At 39.7% G+C, this 24,660-nt stretch overlaps 1 protein-coding gene across 5 annotated transcripts in view; it reads left to right on the top strand.

Annotated features, from left to right (window-relative positions):
* The window catches only part of hmg20a (high mobility group 20A), a 72,607-nt gene extending 49,028 nt beyond the window's left edge, over positions 1 to 23,579 (top strand). For 2 of the 5 annotated variants that reach the window (XM_088080296.1, XM_088080299.1), the window contains exons 2-9: positions 14,114 to 14,203; positions 14,337 to 14,546; positions 16,882 to 17,014; positions 17,658 to 17,695; positions 19,509 to 19,584; positions 19,896 to 20,111; positions 22,608 to 22,740; positions 23,064 to 23,579. In XM_088080296.1, coding sequence (XP_087936422.1) covers positions 14,138 to 14,203; positions 14,337 to 14,546; positions 16,882 to 17,014; positions 17,658 to 17,695; positions 19,509 to 19,584; positions 19,896 to 20,111; positions 22,608 to 22,740; positions 23,064 to 23,067 — 876 coding nt within the window. In that variant the 5' untranslated portion in view covers positions 14,114 to 14,137 and the 3' untranslated portion in view covers positions 23,068 to 23,579. Of the gene's footprint in view, positions 1 to 11,060; positions 11,200 to 14,113; positions 14,204 to 14,336; positions 14,547 to 16,881; positions 17,015 to 17,657; positions 17,696 to 19,508; positions 19,585 to 19,895; positions 20,112 to 22,607; positions 22,745 to 23,063 lie in introns of those variants that run through there. The other 3 variants (XM_042496243.2, XM_088080298.1, XM_088080297.1) reach the window with 3 other exon arrangements.
* The last annotated feature ends 1,081 nt before the right edge of the window (positions 23,580 to 24,660 follow it).

Genomic DNA, 24,660 nt, shown 5'->3' on the forward strand with positions numbered 1-24,660 from the left:
CATGTAGTACTGCAAAGTGCAGATACATGTAGACTATGAGAAAAGTTCACATCTGGTGACCTTGCCGATATCCCATAACCAACCTGTCCATCACTGTCACCCAAGGGAGAAGAGCCAGTGAGGACATCCATAGGTTACAACACACACAGCTGAATTCTGCGGCTGTGACAATTCCCCTGATGTGATGCATGCCGTCATGCAGCAAAATACTTGACTGCAACAGTTCAGGTTATGTTGTTGTTGTTGAATAGAATGCACACACAAATACACACCAATGCAAAATGCGTGATAAATATAATCTCGTCTTTGATCCAACATGACATCCATGACTGGAATTTGTCATAGGCACAATAAGCAGCTTGTTGCTGCATACATAAAAAATTTGTTTCCCCAAGAACGTTATGAATTTATTAAACTAAAACTGTTTCACGCTAGTCCATTTTCAAGAGATGCTGCTTGTATAATTAAACTGAAATACAATTATCAAAGGTAACACACTGACTGAATTTTAACAGTGGTATGTCTTTTTGTATGGTATTATATTCCTTTTTAGGAAATTACCAAAACAAAAGCACAGTGATGTTCCTCTTGTCAGTTCTTCATTTTATATACATTGTATTTCAACATAAAAAGAGCACAATATTCAGCTTTTTACCTTCATTTAAATTCCCCATCTCCAGCTCATCTTTCCCAGAGAGAAAAATGACATTATACAACAAAAAAAATGTGTTTGTCTGTTGCTACAAACAACCAATCAGGGTTAAATGCACTCCAAAGTTACAATTCACACAGCAGCAACAATGTTCATGTTGGGATTAAAAATGACATGGCAAAAATGACCTTAAATTTACTTGCCAATGTTTAGATTTGTAACGGGTTGTGGTAGGACCAAGAGAGCAGAACAGGTGAGTAGTTGGTAATGACCTTTTATTCAGTCTTTTGGCAGCTTTAATGGAGCAAAGGTGTGTATACTCAGGTTGCAGGTAAGTAGGGACACTTATCAGTTCTGGGGTGGAGCAGAGTTCAAGGGTCAAACAGTGTTCGCAGAAAGAATGGGGTGAGCTCACATTCACAGGTGATAGTTGAGAGTTTGGGGAAATTGTGATTGTGGAGCAGACTAGCAGGTGAATGTATCAGGTAAGTTTCAGAAACACTTACATCAGGGAGCTTATAGGAAAAGCAAGGACACCAGAGAGGGGCAGGCAGAGCTCATGGTCAAGGAGAAAGCAGAGTTGGCATCAGGCAGGCAGGCAGGTAGCAGAGCAGACAAATCCAGTAGGAACAGGTAGCAGGATCAACGAGAACAGGCAGGGAATCAGTGTACCATCAGAACAATAAACACCAGCAGCACTCACACAGAGGAGATTTTTCGCTCAGCGGGAGGCTCTGAAGATGGCCAGAAGAATGGAGATCTCTCTCGCCAAAGCAGTAGAACACTACACAGCCACAGGCAGACGAGAGCCAGGAAGTGCACAGGCAAAACTCATGGTCAGAGACAGAAGGCTGTTAGGTTTACCGGGGCAGAGACGAGGAGAGACGAGGAGAGGCGATCAGAGGCAAGCCAGGTCGAAACCAGGAAAATAGTCCGAGTGAGTGCTTGAACGTCAGGCATGGAAGCGAAGACAATCTGTAAAAGAGTGAGTGGAGTGAGGCTGCTTAAATACTGGCTTGATTGGAGATGAAGAGGAGCTGGGAGCACCAGTTGGAGGTGATGAGGCTGATGATGGGGAGTGGCCAGATGGCGAGAGATTTGGGGGCGGAGTATGAGCTATTGTGTTAGCATGAAGTAGCTTCTCTTGATAGGCTGCAGTTTGAACAGTGACAACATGTCAGAAATAAGCTTTTTATCAGTTGTAGCAAAGTAGTAACCATCTTCAAAGTTTCTGTGTTGTCAGATTATGCTGTTACTCCTGGACTGAACACATTTTTGACTAATCTTGAAAACAAAAAAAAACATTTGCCGTTATCATTGAAGACTGTTGGATTGCTGCCAGTTGTTGCTTTGCAAAGAAAGTTTGCTGCTGTAAAACTTCAGCTTACTTTTCTGGTCAGCTAACTAAAAGTCATGAAAAGATGACAGTGTGATATATCAGCAAACCTACAGTGTGCTAGTAGGTTTAGCGTAATGCTAGCTGCTAAGATAATTGGCTTGGTAGATATAGTAATCTATAAAACAAGACTCCCTGCACTCCTTTTTTCATGTGAAACCTCTTGGACCCCCACGTGATGAAGTTCATCACCCATTTGAGAAGATTTTTGTTGTTTGTATTTCTTACTATTCTGACGGTCACAGTGATGCCAGTGAAACATCTTATCAGGCAGTCAACGTATAATTTCTATTATGGTTGATTGGTTGTCAGCCGCAAAAAGCCCCAGATTTATCTGTATTGATTTGTAATTATTGCACTATATGCTTAACTAAAGGACAATATGTAGAAACACAATAAGGTCCTTAAAGGTTTAGTCGGTCATATATGCTGAAACTCACTATTTCCTGACAGTAGTATGACACAGATACTCTGTGAAGAAATTAGGTTCCTCTGGCTCCTCTTAGTGCTCCTAATGGCATTTTCAAGAATTAATCTTGCTTGAATCAGATCAAACAAGCAGAGCCAGGAGAAGTCTCTAACACAGCTGTCAATCACTGCCTGTGCACACACAGCGCAGCCCCCCCAAGCATGCTCTCACTCAGTCAAGTTCAATATCCTCAAGGTGTGGCCTCAGGTTTTGGTTTTTAATGTATTCAGGTCCTCAGGACCACGTTTTTACAGCTTGGAAAGGCCGTTCCCATTTTTAAACTTGTTTTATCTCTGGCTGGCTCTTTCTTTTTAGCTTGTTGTCCATCCGTCTTCTTCTGTTTACTTGTCTTTGCCATGTATCCTGTTGTTTGCAGGTTATTAGTGTGTGCACAAGCAGTAAGTTTTGGTCGGACCCAGTGAGGAGGACCGTATGACTGCCAGGATATAGTGAGAGTTTAAGCAAATCTGAAAAAAAAATCTGATTTTGAGTCGTAGAGGGTCCCCCAGTCAAAATTTTACAATTAGCGTTCATTATTTCAACTCGTACTGTGCAGACATGGTGCGTATTCCCCGATTAATTTGTGTTCAACCTAATTACCGTAAAACGGATTTAGAGTTACATAATATTTCAGCATAGGGACACTGTACACAGTGCATAGAGAAGTGTGAAGCTGGGGTGGCTTATGGGGAGCTCAGTTTTGCCCTTGAGTAGGTTATTTTGGCCATGGATTGCTGAATGTCTGTCATGAGTTTCTTTCTTTCTAGTTTTAAAATGAAATTCCTTCTCACTGCAGGCTTCTCACACACGGCCTGATTTTTATTTAATTTATTTTTTTTGTCAATGCATTCATGTCTTTGAAAGTTGCAATATATGCACAAGTAAAGAGTATTGTATTCTTTTGTACATTAGTTGTTTTATTCTCTTCTCACCTTAACACAATGCAAAGTGGTGAATTAGGTGCAGCATAAACCCTGTGAATAAGGCTTATGACCATCCTCCACAAAGTCAATACGGTATGCGTGCGAATAGAGTGCATTCATCAACGCTCATTGCTATCACCCTATGGTTCATTCAGTAAGATTTTCTTACTTATTGATTTTCTTTTGTCCATTATCTGCCAGGCGGTGCAACGAAAATGATAAACGTGACATGGTTGGGGAGAAGCGCTGTCATTGTGTGTGAATTTAGATAAGACATTTAAAGCTCAGTACAGAAGCGTCATACATCAAGTTATTATCCATTGTCATCTCCTCTCGCCTCTTTAGCCCTTTAGAAAGGGCAGTCTAGTCGCTTTCGAGCCATCATTTGAAATCTGGGTTGTCTCACTTTAAAGGTCTCATTTGTTTTATTTGATCTGTCTCCATACTGTATTTCTGTGAAAACATGTGTTGCCAAAATATATATATATCTGTGAAAGAACATTTTGTAACTGTTTTTTTTGAAATAAGGATTGTGCAGGAATTACCTCTGTGTTAATCATAAAGGATCCAAGAAAATCATATCACCAGATATACGTTTCTTTTTTCTCAAAATGAGACTGAACTCCTTCATTTTGTGAAAAAGCCAATTACATTCTTTATTCTTGGCTTTGCCTCTGAATGAAGCCAGAGCTGTTGTATGTAAGTACCTCTTCTGATGTAGCATATCTGTTGACCTTATGCACCTGTTTCAAATGCTAATTTTATTCCAGTGGTGATTAGCAGGGCATCACTCTTCACCAAGGATGCAGATTTAAAATTTATGAAGTATTGTTCATTGCATATAAAGTATACAGAAAATAAGGTGCAAAGAGAGATGTAAAATATAAAAAATCATCATACAGGGCAGCAAATCACATTAAATTCATATTTAAATCAGTAACATCTTCATAACATCAAAGGTCACATAACAGCAGGTGGGTGTAGAACCACAATGATGAAAAGCAAACAGCTAACCTGGCTCTCTGCCTGCCAGCAACTCTGAAGCGTGCTAATTAACATGCATCCCATTTGTTTGATGTGCTCACAAACAGAAATGTAAAAAACAGACAAATTATGGTTTTATCTAGTTGTGTTGTAGCCTTCTTTATGAGGTACTTGTGTGGTGTGTCTGCTGGTTGACTGAAAACTTCACAACGAGACAAGACTCCAGTTTGTCACATCATGAACGTTATGCAAATCCCTGTAAAACCATAAATAGTCATTTCTACATTTCTGTTTGTGTATGTGTGTAGCTTACACCTTAGCTAGTGAACGCTGTTGCTGGGTTATTATCTGTGAGTGAGCCAGGCGAGCTGTAACATTAAAGTGTTATTGATCTCATCTCTCTTGGGAAGAAAGTCAATAAGCATATTTCCCAATATGTTGAACTTTTCCTGTAAGAGTAACTTTTGAAAATAAAATATCGCAAGAGACAACTTAACTCAAATAGAAACACAGAAATAACCTTTCTATCCCAGTTGCATTCCCTACTATCCCAGAACATTTTCATAAAAAGACAAATGACATTTAAAAAAAAAACCCCAAATAAATAGATTCATTTCACAAATGTTGGACTCCATTCATCAATATAAATATCACTAGTTTACCATTAAATATACACGCATGGACATATCAACACCCCTTAATCAACCTCCTACCTTACCGATGGCAACTCCAAATATCAAACTATTAATTTGGAAAAAGAAAAAATTATTTAGATTTTTTCCCTTATATATACGCACATACACACACACACAATCATACAGATAAACATGCATGCCATTGTTAACAAATGACCCTTAATTCAACTGCTGCTTGAAGATATTATTAGAACTGTTATGACTTTTATTTCACCTTTTTTTCTTTTAACATAGACATATTTCTATGTGTTTTGTACACCCCCTTGTTTTATTTATTGTCATTCCGTATTGTTCCCCCATACTTATCATTATTCTACGATATAAAAACTGTCACTGCTGCTTCATTTATTTATTTATTTACTCACATAAACAAATTAAGAAAAACACAAGATTTAACTGCCGTATTCCTGGAAAATGCAGTAGTCCTGTTTTCGTTTGTTTTGTTTTTGTTGTTGTTGTTGTTACATAATATAATCCCTGATCAGGTAGGTCAATTAGCATTCATCTGAAATGTGAATATAGAGTCAAAAGTCTCTCTTCCACTGAGTGAAAGTAAACTTTTTATGATGTCACTTCACGAAGGCCAGACTACATGAGCTGAAAGAGGGATGAAACTGTTCTGATGAAAAGGGATCAGGAGATGATGATAATGACAGGTCTGAGAAATTCTAGCTTTATTCATTGTGGTCGTGATTACATATGATCTTTTTTTTTTTTAAATTTCGGAGCCTTTTTTCTCAGGTAGTTTCACTGATAAGCTTTAACCAGAGAAGAGGTACTAATCACTGAAATCAGCTGGCATCGTGTTTGATTGGTGTGAAATCCTGCACACTTGGCCCTGTGCGCCACATGGCAGCCCATCCCTGCTCAGGCCACAGCTTTTAGGAAAGATGAGAAAATTCTCGACGCTCTGTTCTCCCTGTGAGGAGAGAATGTACCCACACTTATCTCCATCCCATACTTATTTTCAACATCATACCACTTTGATTCTTCAGGTTAGCTACCTAAGACTAATTAGACAGTTGCATAGCAACAAGATGATGCAACAGTCCTTACGCCCTTTTAGTTCATGTGCTCTGTGGTATTGGCAAAGCTCACAGCTGTGCTTGTTGTTTGTGTATAAGAAGCAAGAGGGACTTGAGCTGCCTAATATCCTGCCATATTCGCCATCATACGCTGAACCATAACCAGTTATGCTGATGAGGTCATTAACTAAGCTAACGCATGCATTACTTAGCATATGTTGACAGCCTTGTTTTCAAACAACACACGATGGTATTAATATTAACTACCTATCTTAAAGCATGAAGGCATGAAGGAGCTGCAGATTTATTCTCATTAATATCCAAATGTATGCAGCAAGATGCTGAAAAATCGAAGCCAATTATTTGCTCCGTAGAGGATGGCTGTGGTGCGAGTATGACCTTTATTTCATGTGATGTTTGTGTTAGTGTTGAAATGAATTTGTCACCCTTGTGTCTACATGTAGACACACCATGAGGTCACCCTGTCTGCACGTTACAATCATAATGTTAGGTACACGGTCTGATCACAGCTTCATACTGCTGGCTGGTGGAACAAATGAAAATTTCACTTTTGATTTTCTACCCCACATACAGCGTGTTATCCTCTGATGCTGTAATGTAACTCAGTGAATCTCTTGTGAGAATGATAAAGAAACTTGCAACGTTCATTTTGTATTCAACACTGAGATTAATGATGATGAACATCGTGTGTTACATATTTATTTCATTTAAAAGCCTCAAACATAACACAGAGAGGAACAAAAGGAGTATCACACTCTAAGAGCTGTAGACAGGGCTTCATACTGTTAGTCAAAGTCGTCAGATACCGCCGTTTTAACAGTGCTTTTGGGGTAAAACCTGATGCCAAAAGCCACTTTTGTGTCCGCCTGATACGCCACTGGACAGCGTGAGCTGAGAACGTGGCTGCACAGATCCGGGTGCGGTGTTATTATACACCGGCAGACAGCCAGACTGCACCTGCTGTGGCTGCATGATATCTAGACGGGGGGGGGATATCATTTGAGAACGCGGCCGGACGGAACCTGTCACATCCGCGTGACGTGTCCCAGGACGACGTCAGGTCGAAATGCCGCTGGTAATGACAGGAATGCAAGGATGACTGCAGGGCGGGTGAGAGGGGTGGTGCATGGATCCAACAAACACTGGACTTTCATGCGGGAGGGCAGTGTTGGCCTCTGTCGGAACATGGTGTTTTTTTTCTACACCTCACCATGTGCCTCCCTCTCCTAATCCTAACCATCTGTGCCCTTGTTGCCTAAACCTAGCAATCATGCCACCCTGTGCATTTGTTGACGTCCCAGTAAGGGTTTCCATGTGCTGTTGTATTTTTTTAAAGTACAGAATTAGGAATAAAAGATGTACTTGAGTATATTTAAGTACATCTTAATAGTGTTTCAAAATAGAGCAATCAAGTGCACTTTAAATGTATTTTAGAATGCCTTTAGCAGCACTATAACACATACTTAATGTATCAAGTACATTATTAGAGCACAGAAAAATAGCACACTTTCATTGTAGTAATTATGGGGTGGTTAACCCCGCATATCTGGGATCAAGCTGTTGCACTGGATGGACAAACCTTGTTTGCAGCCAAAAGGACTCAAAACTCTGATGCAAATTCAAAAACTGCACTGCAGGAATTGAGTGATGCCATCAGCAGCAACATGTCCAAGCATCATCTGCTGATTTTAATCAACTCATCAACTCCAAAGATGTAGCAGAATCGAGGACAAATGTAATTCATCTAATTTATATAAATCTACCTTCTACCTTCTAATTCGCTAACAACCATCTACTCTCAACCTGCTGACACGTCATGTGACATTATCACCTTCTGATATCCTGAGGCAATAGGAGGACTTGGTGCATGCAGTGTGGGTGTCACAACGTTGCCACTTTGCAGGCCACACGGGCAGACTGGCAAGGACATATGGCCGGCCCGCAGAGGGCCAGTGGCTGGAAACCTTTCCTCTGCACTAAACTTCTCAGGCTGGGAGCAGATGATTCGACGTGACATGACAGGTGGATAACGGTACGAGGGACAGCTGGATGCTGTGCCCCGCAGGCCTGCCGGGATCTGAAGAGCACTCTCCAGTTCAGAGCTGATTGAACCTGGCTCGCCATTTCCCAAGCTTTGTTTGCTGTGACACTACCCACAATGCAGCGAGCACTGATGTTGAATGGTCAAAAAATAAAAAGTTAAAATCCAAGCCAGACATGCCAGTTCTGGGAGTTGAACAGTTGGCCTGCATCGTTTCTGTGTTCCAAGTCAGCCAATTAGTGACAAACATGATTCCACAGGCAATGCTACCTCTTATTAATTCATGACTGTTGGAGAGCGAGAATATAAGATATCTGCTGGTAGATATTACCATATTATTGGCAAGATGCTTTTATTTCTATTCACCTCAACTAAACATTATCATTGCTAATTTTGTGCCTGTTGTTTTAATTGTTAGTTAGTCCCCAAAGGAATAAATTACAGCTATTTAAACAAACCTGGGATAAAAAACTGCTTCTAGCTGCTTTCATTTTTGGCCGGTTGTATTGTGTTAAGTTTTTTTTTATTATTTTTTTTTATCATGATATAAATAAAGCTGGTAAACTGTGCAGCTTCAGTTGAGTTTACAGCCATCTAAAACATCAATGCAAAATGTCAGGTTTTGGCGTGGGCCCTGTGGACTTGCTATTTTTGCACGGATGTTCAACAGTCTTACAGGGAGAATTCCATTGTAGCAAAGCCAAAGGTGTCAGTTTTCCCACTGACAGCAGCCTCTGAATGCAGCCACAAGACATTTGACTAACGGCTGTTACTCTGCTCTCTTACCTATGGAGAAAACTCACTTTCTTGCTTTACTATTATAGCCCTCAGTACCTACAGGTACAGTATAACAAGCAACAACTGAATTATTTGGCAGGCTGTCTTGGAAATGTCCTCAAAGAGAAGTAGACAAAACATGAGGAATGTGGATGTTTTTCTTAAACTCTGTAAGCCTTACTGATCAGTGGGCAAGTCATTATAAATCCATGTAGTTTTGTTCTAATCGAGATTCGTGTGTTTCCAATGATACTGGATATGTCAGGCTGCATTTTAGATGTCTATAAAGTGGCCCATCAAAATGTTTAAGGCCATGGATATATTGAGAGAACTGGATACAGCATGGAACGTAGGGCCCTGATCACACCTATTAAAGTTTATTAGTGGTGCATGATGCTAAAATTGTTCAACTGCCGCGTATAAAACTGCCTGGTTGATCCAGGGATGACTGGCACCATTTCTGCACTGTGCAGCCCTTAGAACAAGTGCACCAGAGACGTACGGTGGCCAAGTGGCTAACTTTCGCTGGCCGAGTACTTAACCTCTGAAGATAAAATTATTTAATTGTGTTGGGCAGCTAAAATGTTGAAATATTATCAAAGCTGTGATGCAAAAATAATGCACCAACTGATCTGCAGACATCTATTTCACCACAAAAACATGTCTCTTGTCCCCAGCAATAAATTTAGGCCTAATTATCCATAAAATAGATTTGAGGAGCATTCCCAGTTAAAAGTCTTGATTTTGTCAGTCAGTCATTTTCTGTAACTGCTTGTCCTTGTAAGGGTCGCGGGGGGGCTGGAGCCAATCCCAGCTGTCATCAGGCAGACGGCGGGGTACACCCTGGACAGGTCGGCAGACTATCGCAGGGCCGTCTTGATTTTGGTTGTGACTTTATTTTCTGAACTCTGGGTGGACCCAACCTGTGTGTGTAATGAGCCTAAGAATTAGGTTGGATTAACTGTGGGCAATTGCGACAAGATTGCAATCAAAGTTTCAATTAGACTGCATCTACAGTTAGGTTACTCCGGCCTGAGTGTTGATTTGTGATCTGTTAATGTGGAATTAGAATATTAGTCTCTTCATGCTCTCTCACATGTTATGTCTCTTAAGTTAGGGAGGTTTTCTGGGTTGGGAGCTTCATTATTTATCATGTGTATTTCATCCAAAAAAGGACAGTAATGTGGTTCTGAATTTCTTGTTTGGATACAACATATTAGCCCACAGAGACAAGGTTGCAATGAAAGAGACAGTTTCCACAGGCAGTGTAAATTTCTCAAATGGGGGACACTCAATGCAATACGAGTATGTGATTGTTTGCAGAAGTTGATTGTACTGCAGGGTTGCAATCGGCACTGTAAATATTGCCATATGTGAGTTGTGTGTGCAGGTGTGTGTGGCTCTGGCAGAGCTGACAGTCATTATCAGTTACAGAGAAAGTTGGGTTTATTGAAATAACAGGTGATCGCAGCATTTCAAGTTTCAACTGCAGTTAAGGAATGTTCTACAAACTACAAAAAGCTTGAAGTCCAGCCAGCTCCACCATTATAGCAAAATGTGCCTTTGTAACCTACAAAAGTAAAAATCAAATGAAAGATTTCCTAATCTCATCCATTAAATACATCTTTAAACCCCCGACAGGGAGTTAACTCTGCAAATGAATGTGAAAACGGTAATCTGCAAAATCAACAGTAGGGGGCAGCAACGCACTAAAAGACATCGGTGAATGTAAGCGAAGAAAACGGTGAGCGACGCGGGGTCATAGAAACAGAATATCTAGAACTGTGCTGCAATTAAATTAATTTGTCTTCATTTTTGTTAGTTTACATCGACGTTTTTAAAAAAAGAGAATGAAAAAAACATTTTTTTTTATAATAATGTAAGAATGTTGGATCTGCTGTTTAGCTTTATGAGCTGAATCAGAGGCCATCCACTTAAAGTCAACTCTAACTTTAACTTATCCTCTCAGAATATGATTCACTTATTTTGCGATCCGATATATTTTCTCGCTGTCCTCACATTTAACAATAAAAACACTGGTACGATAGAATATAAAAATTAATGCATGAGATGTTTTTTTTTTAAAATACAGGCAAAACAGCAGTATTGTAGCTGCTTGCCTGTCTATGCAGTTTGATTCTAGGTTGTGGCCGCTGTATTGTTTTGATTAGTGAAAATCATTTTGACAAGCACAGCTACGGATTACGTTATCTAAGGTTAGTTTTCACTCTGTAGTTTTACTTTATGTACATTAAATATTTGATTTAACCCTTTTTCAAATCGCATATTGACGGTTTAGCGTGAATTAAAACGGAACGTTAGCTGCCCGTGTGCTAGCATTAGCACTAGCTAGTTGCTAGCAGTGCACCAGCCTGAGATGCTAGTGCCAGACCATTGTTTCTGATAATGATGTCTTCAATATGACTTTGCTTTTCAAAGTCAACGTTAGTAGTCACGAATATCCGACATTCAACGACTATACACCAATAGGTGTTTGCGCTGAACATCGCAATAATGTACCGCGGCTGCCAAAGTTAACATTAGCTAACGTTAGCTCGTGCAGGTTGATATACCTGACGCTAGCTAATAATGGTGGTGTTTGCTAGCTGGTCATACGGTTCTTGTGAATGTCTTTATTAGTATTTAAGTTTAACGTCGCATTAAAGCAGCTGAGGTAAGTGGTATTCTGATATATGAATACACCAATCACAATATTCGCTTAACGTGGCAATAAAGAATCTGGCTTTACATCAATAATGGCTGGTGCTCATACTGCGTTATAAGCCACATAGTAACGTTGTTACAACCCCCAGTGAAAGCTTAATGTTGATAAAACAGCGTATTGTAGTATTTAATGATATCTGTCCATATCTATGGGTTTCGAAAACATAGGAATAGCCCGGTGGCTAGTCTATGTTGATGAGCCCTCACAGCGAAATTGGCCTCTTCTGGGATTATTAGTTTGGAGTAATGAGGGTTCAATGCTTTATTGTTCAATATCCATACAATTTACCTTAACTTATCCATAAAAAAGCGATGTTATGGAAATTTCCAAAGATATCATCACTGTGTAAAGGGCAAAACTATAAAACGCCTTGTCGCACATAGTGTAATGTTATATCATTTTATGTAGATAAAACTCAACCCTCTGTAATTTAATCGTGCATTTAGTGCTTCAATCCAGCAGAGGGCACTGCAGCATAGCCTATATTTGCTAAATTAGGTAGAAAGAAAAATAATGGCAAAACGGTAACTTTCAAACTGTCATTTGGTCTTTGAATTTTAGAGGTTCATAGTTTAAACACAGAAACTTAAAACCTACCTGCAAGTTCCTGGAAGTGTGTTTTTTCTCAGACTTGCTTAAATAAACTTCACGGATTATGTGACACAACTGGGCTCCTTTTGTTTGGCATTATCTGTAATGAAGGCTTGCAAAGGTGTCACTAGAAACCGACTTCAAGCATTACAGATATGTTTGAATGAGAAAGAAAACCCCTGCTTACCTGGGCCATCTGCTGTAAGGGGAATTTCCCCCTCATATTCTCTTCCCAAAAGGGTTTTTGGTGGTAGACCAGCTAATTCCTCTGTGACTTTTCCCACAGTACTTAGTGGCAGGGGGCAAAAACCACATCCAGGATACAGCGGCTCACTTCCCACACAGTGATTTAGAAGAGGTCAAAGGTTAAAACACAAGGATGTTGATGCTATTTTCAGAGCTCAACCTGGGCGGTTTGCCCTCAAGTACTCTGAGTCAGCATACCTTTTAAGTAGGTGTTCTCTCAGTTAATTCAGTCTTAAAAAACATTGATGACATAATGATTTTTTTTATTTTTTGTGACTAAAATCTGACAAGTTGTTTTTACCTTAATAAAATCTAGGAAAACCGATTGTCTTGAGACATGTTGTTTAACTATTAATGTTATTTTATGTTAACTTAATGTCTAATAGTTAAATTTACTTAAAATGTAGTTATTTTTCCATAAGTTTGAGAGGTTGATGCAACTTGAAAATGACAAGTTAAATCAAATCAGTCTTTCTAAGTTTTAGCAACTTCAGTAAATCAAATAAACTGGGCTATGAATCTGTTTTCTGCCGATGACAAACGAGACGGTCATATTTATATTTTCATAAACACGTTAACAAAACAGAACTCACAGTTTTCCTCACTTCATCCTTGGCAAAATCCTCTTTGTTGTGATCAAGGTAAATCAGACTGACTTGATTTACTGAATTGCTGACACTTAGAAAGAACAAGGCAAATTTATTCGTCATTTTTAAGTTGCTACAACTTCACAAAATTAAGAGAATGCAACTAAATTTCAAGTAAATTAACAACTATATATGAACTTTATACAAATTTTTAAATTTATATTTAGTTAAGTAGTTATATTTACTTTTTCAAGGCCACCAGTTTCCAAGATTAAGTAAGATCAACTTGTCAGATTTTACAGTGCAGAAATAGTCAAACATATTGACATATTCAGGACAGAATTTAACATTAGTAAACAGTTCACCTAACTATAATTTGGACTTCTTTTGACTTTTCTGTCTTCTTAAAGCATAGATAATAAGTTCAGATGGAGAACTTTTCTTCCAGAGAGCTTTTTACCATTTAGCTGTTCTCTTATCTCTAATTATGAGGCGGCACCACAACACTACTTCCTTCTGTTGAAAGTAGGCTAAATTAGCGTCTGAGGAGTGGGGGAGCTGTGTTTTTTCAATCACTTGCTCAATAATGATTGAGAGCAGCAAGACATTTCTATTAGAGGAAACGTGGCTGGCCAAGAGGAGGTTTGTAGCCAAGACTGGGAGGAGTTTGGACTGAAAGCAGAAATGGCGATAGTGTTGCAGAAGGAACAGTCTGCTCTCTATTTCCTGGCTGGGCAGCATCCCTGGTGACAATGCTCCACGCCTCAGTTCAGCCCTGTCTCAAAATGCTTAACCCACCTTCATTGAGCTGCAATGCATGGGACATTTTTTAGAATCTGGCTCCCCTAAATAGCAAAACCCTCACCTTAACCAATAGCTGACCCTTTCAGATGTTTTTATTAAAACCTGTTAGGTTTTCAGCTCTTACCGTACTGATATGACATGTTTCCTATTCTTACGTGTCCCCCTGTTTTTCTTCAGATCTCCCCTGTAGTCGTAGAAGTCATGGATGAGCAGACAGGCTCTCCGGGGGCCAATACCGACAACAACAGCCAGAGAAATGGAGATGAGGTAAGAGCCGAGCACTGAGATATCAAATGACATATTTTTCCCATTCAAACCCCCAAGAATGTCCTGCCAGTGTTTATCAGGGGAGATTTCTACCTGAACCTTCAAAACATATCTTTTTTCGTTCTCTTTGCAGAAGCCCCGACGTGGCAGCTGGACCAAGGGGAGGAAGAGAAAGAAGCCAATGAAGGACAGCAATGCACCCAAGGCCCCCCTAACAGGCTACGTTCGCTTCATGAACGACAGACGGGAGCAGCTACGGGCAGAGCGTCCAGACGTGCCCTTTCCGGAGATTACAAGGATGCTGGGCAACGAGTGGAGCAAGCTGCCCCCCGAGGAGAAGCAGGTCAGTGAAGAAGTTCCAGACAGGATTACACAATGAGCATGCGACTGTGAGGAATAATGTGTCAGAGTTCTGCGTTTCTTTCCTTTTCCACATTGTACCTATTATTAAATTGTAATTCTATGTAATTATTCACATAGATCAGTGCAACAAAAGCCAACACCTAGAGCAAGCAACTTTGAGATAGCAGTGGAAGAAAATGCACAGACCAGAGGCAAAATCTCTTTGGTTTTTGATTAACAAGGAGGTGGATTTTTAATTTTTATTACCTCTGGCTTTTGATAATTGCACTAAGGGAGCCCTAGAGATGGACTAAAATATTCATCTGCAACATGCCAAAACCTAAGACTATCCACAGCCACATTTAACACTCTAAAATCAGCAGAGACTTTCAGCTATTTTTATTAAGTGAACAAAAACAACAAACAAACAAAAGCTTGTCGAGTCCATGGTGTTGGAGTCTTGGAGCTGACAAAACGCTTACTTAAGCCCAGTATATGCACTCTGCAATTTTGGGCTGTCCCAGACGAAAGATAAAACACGGTGATATCTTTGGTCATGGCTCTTAAAAAGTGGTCCTGTGTTGCACAATGAAAGGGGTTCAAGGATGGCCGTAGTCACGGTCTTGCATTTAAAGACAGCCTGGGATAAAATTCTGACAGTGTCAGAAATTTAGGATGAGAATCTCACTGTGTGACTGCTGTTATGACCTACGTTTACGAACCAACCGATAGAAATGCAGCATGAAATGATGCACTGATCAGCATGTTGAACGCAGCACGCTGAACAGCCAAGCTGGCCACCTTTCCTCGGCCACGACCACGTCCACATTCCCCTCCTCCTCCTGTTCAGTAGTCTTTTTTGACGTGTATAAAGACCACTTTAGCAAGGGCACAATTTGTTTGTTTACATTTTGCTTTTACCACTACAGCGGCGTGGGTGGATGACACGCCAATGACTTTTGTTGTTGTGTATTGATGTTGATGGACGAAGGTTGTAGCCTGCAATTCAGTAGAATATGTCATCGCATTGTCTGCATTCATCAAACTTGATGTCTTACCCAAGTTTATTACAATTCATGTCGCTGAGTGTAACTTGCACTAAACTTAAAAGATCGCACAAATCTCAAAGTCTGCAGGAGACTTTACACATGACTGTGTTTGGTAGTTTGACATCCTTTTACAGATTGTCTTGCCATAGTTGATGGCATCTTGCATTGTGTCCTAGATGTGCCCTCAACTGTGCTGCGAGAAAAGCAGAAAGAGATCACAAAGGATAAAGTTATTGTCTTGAAGTGATAGAATCATTATTGCAGTCATGTTTGGGCAGATTTTCCATAAGAATTTATTATTTCACTGCAAAGATATTTGAAAATAATGCATGTTTATGTTAATGTTAGTGGTGCTAGGTGAGTTAGTGGTAGGTACACGCTTCTTCTGCATGGTGATATGGTTGGTGGGTGTAGTGCGGCAGAAAGACAATAGTTCCTACATGAAATTGCTCAAGACAAGATCTGTGGATTATCATGAGTATCCGGGTCATGATCTCTGGAAAGAGGCATTGCTGTTGTCAGATGTATTTCATTTTTCGCTTTGAGCACCACAAGCAGAGTGCCATCAAGTTCTATTATAGTCAACACGAGATAGACATCTTCACAGCTGATGTCACCAACACTCAACAGCTCACACCAAAACAGTCTAGACTGATATATAGCACTTTTGGTGAGATGAAAAATATGTATTTTTTATTCACTATATTATACTATATTATGCTGTCCCTTTGATATTAGGCCAGCATCAATGTTTCATCTCATTGAACAAAATTACTCCGTTTTGTCTGTTACCAAAACAACATAGCTGCTTTTTTCCAAAACTGGAACTGGCAGTTTTTCTTGCCTTTTCTTTCCAGTCAAAAGTCTAGAAATTTGGACATGTGTTGTTTATATATCCAAAGGTGGGATGGAGCCCGGAGAGCTTTGCTGCTGATTAGTATCATGTTGTTGAACCACTAGTTCAAAGCTGAGTCAGATATGCCGGTATCTTGGGACAGGGGCTTTGCATGAAGATGATTCTACGAGTGTTTCCTCTAATTCCCAAACTAAAGATATTACAAGATGCATTTTTCGTAACAAGCCTTGAGTGAATGTAGGTTATTAATATTGGAAATTACCGATTTTTGTCTACTGAGAGGAACTAATCCCGATTAGAAATAATTACTTCCACTCATCATGCCATCTCACCCACATTCCTCCTTCATCCTGCTTCGCCCAAATCTCATTTTCCTCCTTTTTTGGCTGAGTCTTCCCAGCGCGTCTCACCTCTCTTTCTTCTCTTCACAGCGATACTTGGATGAGGCAGAGCGAGATAAGGAGCGCTACATGCGAGAGCTGGAGAAGTACCAGAAGACAGAGGCCTACAAACATTTCACCAGGAAGGTCCAGGAGAAGCAGAAGGGCAAGCGGCACAGGGGAGGTGAGATCCGTTTAGAAAAGCAGCAGGACAACAAGTTGGCATCATATCAGTTCATGCATCCATTCATCACATTTCATCATGATAATGTGGAATTCACAGGAAAAAATCACAAATTAAATTGCAGTGCAAATAGTGGTCTAATAAAATTACAGTTAGATTATTTTCCTGTATTGTTCTGGTCTAATGTTTTCTATATAATTTGAATATATTCCATGATTTGGTAAAGGAACTCATAACGCATTATTTGCTTTGCTCAGTCAATGGAAATGTGGCACAGAAAAGGGATACTTTTTGAGTTCATAGTAGTTCAAATTATGAGTTATAGTTCAACTTGAGGCCAAGGAGCCGTTACTTATCCCGCACAACACATGGTCGGCATTATCGCTTCCATTTTGTTACTGTGGATAAATCTTAGTTTGAGTTTCAAAAATGTTGATGACATAAACAGCTCTGCCTCGGCAGATAAAAGCTGCTCTACTGAAGTAGATGCTCTGCTTCACTTTAAGTGTTGCACAATACAGGGTGCAGAGATGCTGTTTGTTATTACTTTCATTCATTGTGTCAGTTCCCGATGTAGTAAAGACATGCTGCACCGAGGGAGACATGAATCATCTGCCTTCTTTATTCTTTCCTTCCTTTCCAGATGTTGGGCACCAGGTAGCCAACGAGGCTCTTCACGAGGTCAGCAACTCTTTCCTGCCCTTTCACACTCACAGTCACTTTCCCTAAAGGGATAGTCTAGAGCTTTCACAGTGGGCTTGTATGAGGTCATTGTCCATAGTCAGTGTATTACATATAGATGTCAGTCGGGACACTATCAGTTTGAAGAAGAAGTCAGGACAATAAGTTATGTTCTGCCATGGGGGCGGGGGGTCAGTAACAAAATTAATTTTAGCCATCTAAAAAGGTCCCAGTTTTAACTGTTTGCTAGATACAGACATTTTTTAACTGCTTTATTTAGCTGTCAGACAGCAATTTTTGACAGGGAACTGAAGCTGTTGTATTGCTCTCTTCAAAGCCAGGCTCCATGAGAAAAAAAACACTAATTTACCATCACTGAACACAGGAGTAGCAGTTCTACTGATGCCTGCATCTGGAAGTTAGTTTGTGTTATTGTGTGACATTTTAAAGAATTAGTTTGAATTCACTAAAACCACACAGTAATACAAACTAACCAATCAATTTACACACCGGAAGACCAGCAGCTCCTGTGCTCAGCAAGATATAAAATGACGTTTTTGTAAATGGGGTCTGGTGGCTTTGACAAGAACATAGATGGGCCTTTAACGGTTTCCCCAATGGAAAAAGCTGTCTGCAAAGTTGAGCTAAGAGATAAGTATTGTCAAAACCATACACTTAAACTGTTGTTTCCTTATATAAGTGGGACTTTTTTTAGGTATTTAAAATGGATTTGTAAAAAAAAAAAGGCAGCGGCACATTACTAAGCTTTCGTGTTGCATTCCCCAAACTGTTGAGTGCCAACCAGCTTTTAAGAAGTAAATATCAGTTATTTAAGGGAATAAATATTTTATCATTGAAACATTATTTTATTAGCTCCACAACTCCTGTCCAGTTAAGCAAAGCACCAAATTGTTCTCACAGATTCAGATGGTTGGAGCAGGAATACATACTGAACACATAAGTTCAGTTAAAAATACAGTGTTCTTAAGATATCAGAGAAAATGCTCCGTTTACATGAATTGCAAAGGTTGTTTTTGATATTAAAACAAAATTTCTCAAAAGCGCAATTGGACCTGTGTGAAAATGTGAAAGGTTTCATACACTGTGACTTTGTGTAATTATGGTTAGAGTCTGTTTTTGTTTTGGATTTTTTTTTCTCACCCAGAAACCCAAATCTGTTGTGTTTGCCCTCCTCTTGCTCTACCCATTAAGTGCTTATTGTTGCGTCACTAAAGCTGGGTTAATCCGCTTTGGTGCTGTGTTTGTGTTCATAATCCAAACAAGTGGCTTCTGCTAAGTGTGTAATTCATTTTTATTAAGTTCTGCATGTAATTAAGAGGTTTCCTCTTTTGAGTCTTACTGCACACTCCTGAAGGGTTATTATGGTCAAGGTGACTTTATCGTAATCAGCGTTCCTGTGGGGATACCGGCGTTTCCCTCTAGATTTCAAAGGACACGGGATTCAGCATAAATTGAATTATGTTAACAAACGAGGAAGGATGCATTCTTTCAGAGGTAAATACATGAAACCTGCACTGCATCTCGTGCTGCTGTCGTGGAACACATTTATGTTGCAAATTTATTGGAACGCATTTCAGGGCCTTTGATATCGTAGCAGCACTTTTGATGAAATTACTTCCTCTTCCTCATTTTCTCTAACTGAATTTCCCCTGTGGCTAGGTATGAAATCAATTACCCACCGACCTACAGCCCAGCTAGATAAATGACAACCTCTCACTGTGCGTCTGCGCGGCCAAATGTTTTCAGTGCTCAGCTTATCTCCTTCCCTCTTACTGTCTCTGGCTATCAACAGAAGGATGCGGAAGGGAAGGACAGAACTGTGTTTGACATACCAATCTTCACAGAGGAGTTTCTCAACCACAGCAAAGGTAAAGACAGCCGTCTCATTGAGAATCGCTTTGTAGCTGGTGACTTTTTAAACCTCCATTTGTCTAAGTGTTTCTAAACACATTCCTCTGCTACCTAAAAAAGAACTTTACTTTATAGTGCTCCATCGTCCCAGAATAGTTTCCACACCGCCGAACTCAGTGATGCCCTAACCTTTAAAAGAACACACCTCTCAGAGAAGATTAAAAATGAATGACGGCACCAACCGCCGTGTCTCGCTGTTGTCATCCATATGGACTTCTCTTATCTACCATCGTTTCACTTCTTTGCGTCTTTCTCTGTTCCTCAACAGCACGTGAAGCTGAGATGCGGCAGCTGCGTAAGACCAACATGGAGTATGAGGAGCGTAACGCAGCGCTGCAGAAACATGTGGAGAGCATGCGCGGCGCAGTTGAGAGGCTGGAAGGCGACGTGATGCAAGAGAGGGGACGCAACGGGCTCCTCCACCAACACCTGGAGACCCTGCGGCAGGCGCTCACCTCCAGCTTCTCCTCCGTACCTCTGCCAGGTGGGAACTATTATCACTTTATTCAGTGGTAATTACAAACATGCAACAAAAAAGTCCAAACTCTAGATAATCAACCTTGTTGTGAGCAGTTTCATTTAGGAACCATGTTCTGTTCACTAAGCCGCCAGCCGTGTCACTGCGAAGAAGGAGGCGTGCATCTTCTCATGGACAAGAGGCTCGTGCTCTTGACAGCACCACTTGTGAACATAACGGCATCGTCCTCAGCTAAACTGTAGCGTTAGCTAGCTCAGTGGTGCTAGATGAGCTAGCAGTAGATGCACAGTTTCCTCTGCGTGGTGATTTGGTTGACAGGTGTATTTTGGTAGAGAGAAAATAGTTCCTTTATGAAACTGCTCACAACAATGTCTGTGGACTGTCTTGAGTAACCAGGTCATGATTTCTGGAGAGAAAGATTGCTGTTGAGTGTTTTTACATTTATTTTTTGGCACTTTGAAACACCACAGGCTGAGTGCCATCCAGTTCCTTTAAATTGGCTGATGTCCCCAAAACTCAGGAACTCACACCAAAACAATCTAGATTGATAAATAGCACTGTAGGTAGGAGGAAAAGTATGTCTTTTTGTAATTTTGGGCTGAACTGTCCCTCTAAAACCATGTTCTCCACTATAAATTCTTTGGCAGTTTTCCCCTGTTGAGAAATGAGTAATGTTTCTTTCACTTGCATCCTTTTTTAACCAAAAGAGATAGAATTATACTGTTTTCGTCTTTTGTTTCGAAGAAAGTGGGATAAATGACTCAACACTTGCTGCAGCCTCCTAAATTTGTCAGATATTTGCTAATTAAGAGTCTAGGTCTCATCTGTTACATCAGCATTAACTTGGACAATTAATTATGGTGAATCTTGGACAAAAATGAAATATGCTCCTTTTTTGAAATCAACTTTCTGCTGTGTGTCGGAAAATAAAATTATTTCGCTTTTATTTCTGAAATTGTGAAATGCGGCCCTTGGGCTTGCTGATATTGATCCATGCACATTATAAACTGCCATTGACATGATATATCACACCAGTAATCCATGCCTAGACACAAACACAAACACTGTCGTAAACTATTAGATACAGAGTCAGAGTTTAAGCTGGAGAGGCCTGAAAATAATTTAGGCCTGCTCTTAACACCCACTGTGTATTTTAATGTGTTTTGAACTCCAACGTCTCTCATCTTGGAGAGATAATACATCAGCAGACTGTGCAGTAGGACTGTTCGCTGTTCTTTTAGAGACTGGCTATGTAAGTCAGGCTGTGACCCCCTCTTTATATTAACCTGGCCATTTCAAGGAATGTACCTCATCTTTGTTCACACTTGTCTTATGCGCATACAGTACAGAACTCGTGCTGAGCTCCCGCCCACAGGTTTTCTCTTGCAATTTTCTGCACACCTTTTTAAATTTTTGCTCACACAGCAGAGACACAGACTCTGCAAACAGCACAAATTGACGCCACTGGAATGATTTCACAAGAGCTTGAAGATGGAAGATGATTGCAAAATCCACTTAGACTTGGCCTCAGGGAAGCTGTGTGGCTCTTTCTGTTTCGAAGAAAGTGTCAGTAAATTAATGAGCAGTAACATCAAAGCTTCTTCCGAGTATAAGCATGTTCACCTTCTTTCAGTAATTGCGCCGTTGTCATTAATTAGTTTACTTTATATAGGTTAAATAAAATTGAAATCTTTAAATGCTGGTGTTTGCACTTACTCAATATTAAAGCCCCCCCACACTCAAAAATGTGTTTCTCTTCTGTTAATGTCCCCAAAAATGTCTGACCTTGACTATACTGATGTTTATCTGTGTAAAGTTTGTAACTAGAGAGGAATTTTCACATTCCTCTATAGCAGCAGGCAATGTCTGCATTTCTGAGCATGTTAAACACAATTTTGATAAATGAATTAGTGTTTTTACATCATTTTTAAAAAAATTCTAGATTACATGTTTCAGTTGTGCACCTCTTGTAGTGTTGACAGTTTTGGTAATGCTGTTTTGACACACATTTGAGCTATGACAACTGATTGCTTTTGCCTGCTGCAAGCCAGACTCTTTAACTCTTCGACCCGGTTGTGGGACATCCTTTGATGTTGCTGTGCAGCAAAAGCATCAGTAGTGACAAGTTGTGGCTGGTGCTGATGTGCTTGGGTCATTCATATTCCGATTGGACTCGTCATCTTGTGATTTTCTGCCCTTGGTGTGCACCCCTGCCCGTGCTGAACTGATGTTTAAACATAAAAAAACGCTCATATCTGTAAACACAAAGACTGATCAAAGTTGTTTTTTTAATACACTATGTGGGCAGTAGTTATAAATAAATGACTCTTCACAACATGTAAAATATGTTTAAAAATTAAAGATGATATCAGTTAGAACCTAATGGTGTTGTCTACCCCCATTTGAGTTGCAGTTAATAAAATGTAACCTTTTCAAACTTGTCCTATGAACAACCACAAGCACTAACAAGTACTGAAGACTTTTACTTTTCTTGTCCCACAGCTAGTGGAGAGACGCCCACTCTTGACACCATCGACTCCTACATGAAGAAGCTCCACAGCATCATTGTCAGCAGCCCCCAAGAACATGAGAATCTCATCAACACTGTGAGGGACGTGGTCAACCGTTTGGACAGGTAAGAACTGCTTTGAATTAGAATTTAGAGTTGCAACTGATGAATTTTACATGATTGATGAATCTAATGACTTATTTATTTTGATTAATTGCATTGTCAATAAAATGTAATGCCTTAATGCCTCAAAGGTGACCTTAAATTTCCTCTCAGTCTGACAAATGTAAAGCAATTAGTCTAATAGTGAGACAGTTTCACCTCACAGTCCATATATTAGCTCGTTTAGGGCTTTTTTAAAAAATGTTTCAGTAGTGTTAGATATTTTTGTTTGTTTCAACTGTGAATGAATAATGAGAGTATCTTTTGCTGTCATGCTTTTGTCCCAGATAATTGGACCAAGTCCCACTGATTTGATGGATTGAGATTCACAGCAGCGTTCAGTAGAGGCTGCGCCTTGACGGTGAATCTTCCTCTCGATCTGTCATCCCAATTGATTTTAAAACCTCCTTTATTGCTCCACTAAGGTGATGTAGGTGAAGGTGATGTAGCGTCTCATATTTATTTATTATTGTTTTACTTTTTTTTAACATTGTTCATACTTTATTAATATAGCTGTAGTTTGTTTTTATGCAGTAATCAAATGGTAGGGCATGAAACAGTTTCCTGTTCCTCCTGTTCTGCCTTCACCGTCCATTTGTAAAAAAAAAAAAAAAAAAATTGCTTCCACAACATATCTAAAGCATTATCAAACATGTTCTGATCGATGAAAAATGTCAGTGGCTTTGTATTTACCATATCCAAGAAATATAGTTGAGCAGACTTTTTTTCGTACTCAGTTGAAGAAAAATGTGCCATTTTTTTTCCAGTGAAAAAGTGTGTTTTCAATAAACGTGTTTACATCATTTTAGCAGTCAGTTTGTTTTTGTAGGTTTATGACATGTTGGGAATTTGTTTGCGCAGAAATAGAAATCAAAGTTAAATACACTAGGTACCAATGCCCTAGATTTCTTGTCTCATGTTTTTCAGCAAGTCTCTCTCAAAGTTTCTGCAACTTTATATTTGCAACTGTAAAGTGTTAAAAAGATCTCTCTTTGATGGTGTATCTTTAATTTGCTATATAAATATTAAAGCAGCTACTTTTAAGTATTTGCCAAACTAAATGCTGCATTTGCAGTTCATGATTTGTCACACTTGAAAGAATTATTGACTTAAACAGCCTCGTTTTGAAGCCTACTGTATGAAAAAGAACTATGAGGCTAATCTGCCTTAATACGTCACTGTTTGGAATTGTGCTTGGTCAGCGCCACAGCTTATTTACTTACAGTGGATTTGGAGTCAAAAAGATTTGGATGGGTTAAGTTTATTGAGCAGCTCTGCTGTAATTGACCAGAATCCTGGAGAAAGAGACACATTACTTTGCACTCTGTGGCTCATTCACAGTCACCGAGCTGCACACAGCTTAGGGAAACAATAACCTACTGTATCATGTTTGAAACTTTTCCCACTCGTAGCCTTGAATAAGGAACAAAATGACTGTAGATGACTCTGCCATGAATCCTTTTCAGTAAATCAGATTTTCCTTGCATTTCATTTGGAAATTTAAAATGAATGTTCCTATTTGTCCAATCAAGACTTCGCCAAGTAGTTAAGATGCATGCTAACATACTACTGTATTTGTTTCTGACTTTACATTATGAGCCTTTCCTGTTTCCACTCACTGATGCCCATTTCCTCTTTGCCAGCTGACACTTCCTGTCCACAATGGCTGCATGTGTCGCAGTGTTATGTCCAACAATGTCCCAAACAGATGTTCAGCTCCCACAGGAGAGCATGTTGGTTCATATAGTGAGCTAATAATACATAATCACTGACTGCTATGATACTGGTTGTATGTGCAGACACTAGGCCATGTGATGCAGTGTGGACTTTACAAATCGTAATGAAACTTCGAAATTTTTACAACTTAGAAGATGATCAAACGCC

This window comes from Plectropomus leopardus, chromosome 7, assembly GCF_026936395.1.
Source record: "Plectropomus leopardus strain MGB_pleo_1.0 chromosome 7, ASM2693639v1, whole genome shotgun sequence".
In the NCBI taxonomy this organism is placed as follows: domain Eukaryota; kingdom Metazoa; phylum Chordata; class Actinopteri; order Perciformes; family Serranidae; genus Plectropomus; species Plectropomus leopardus.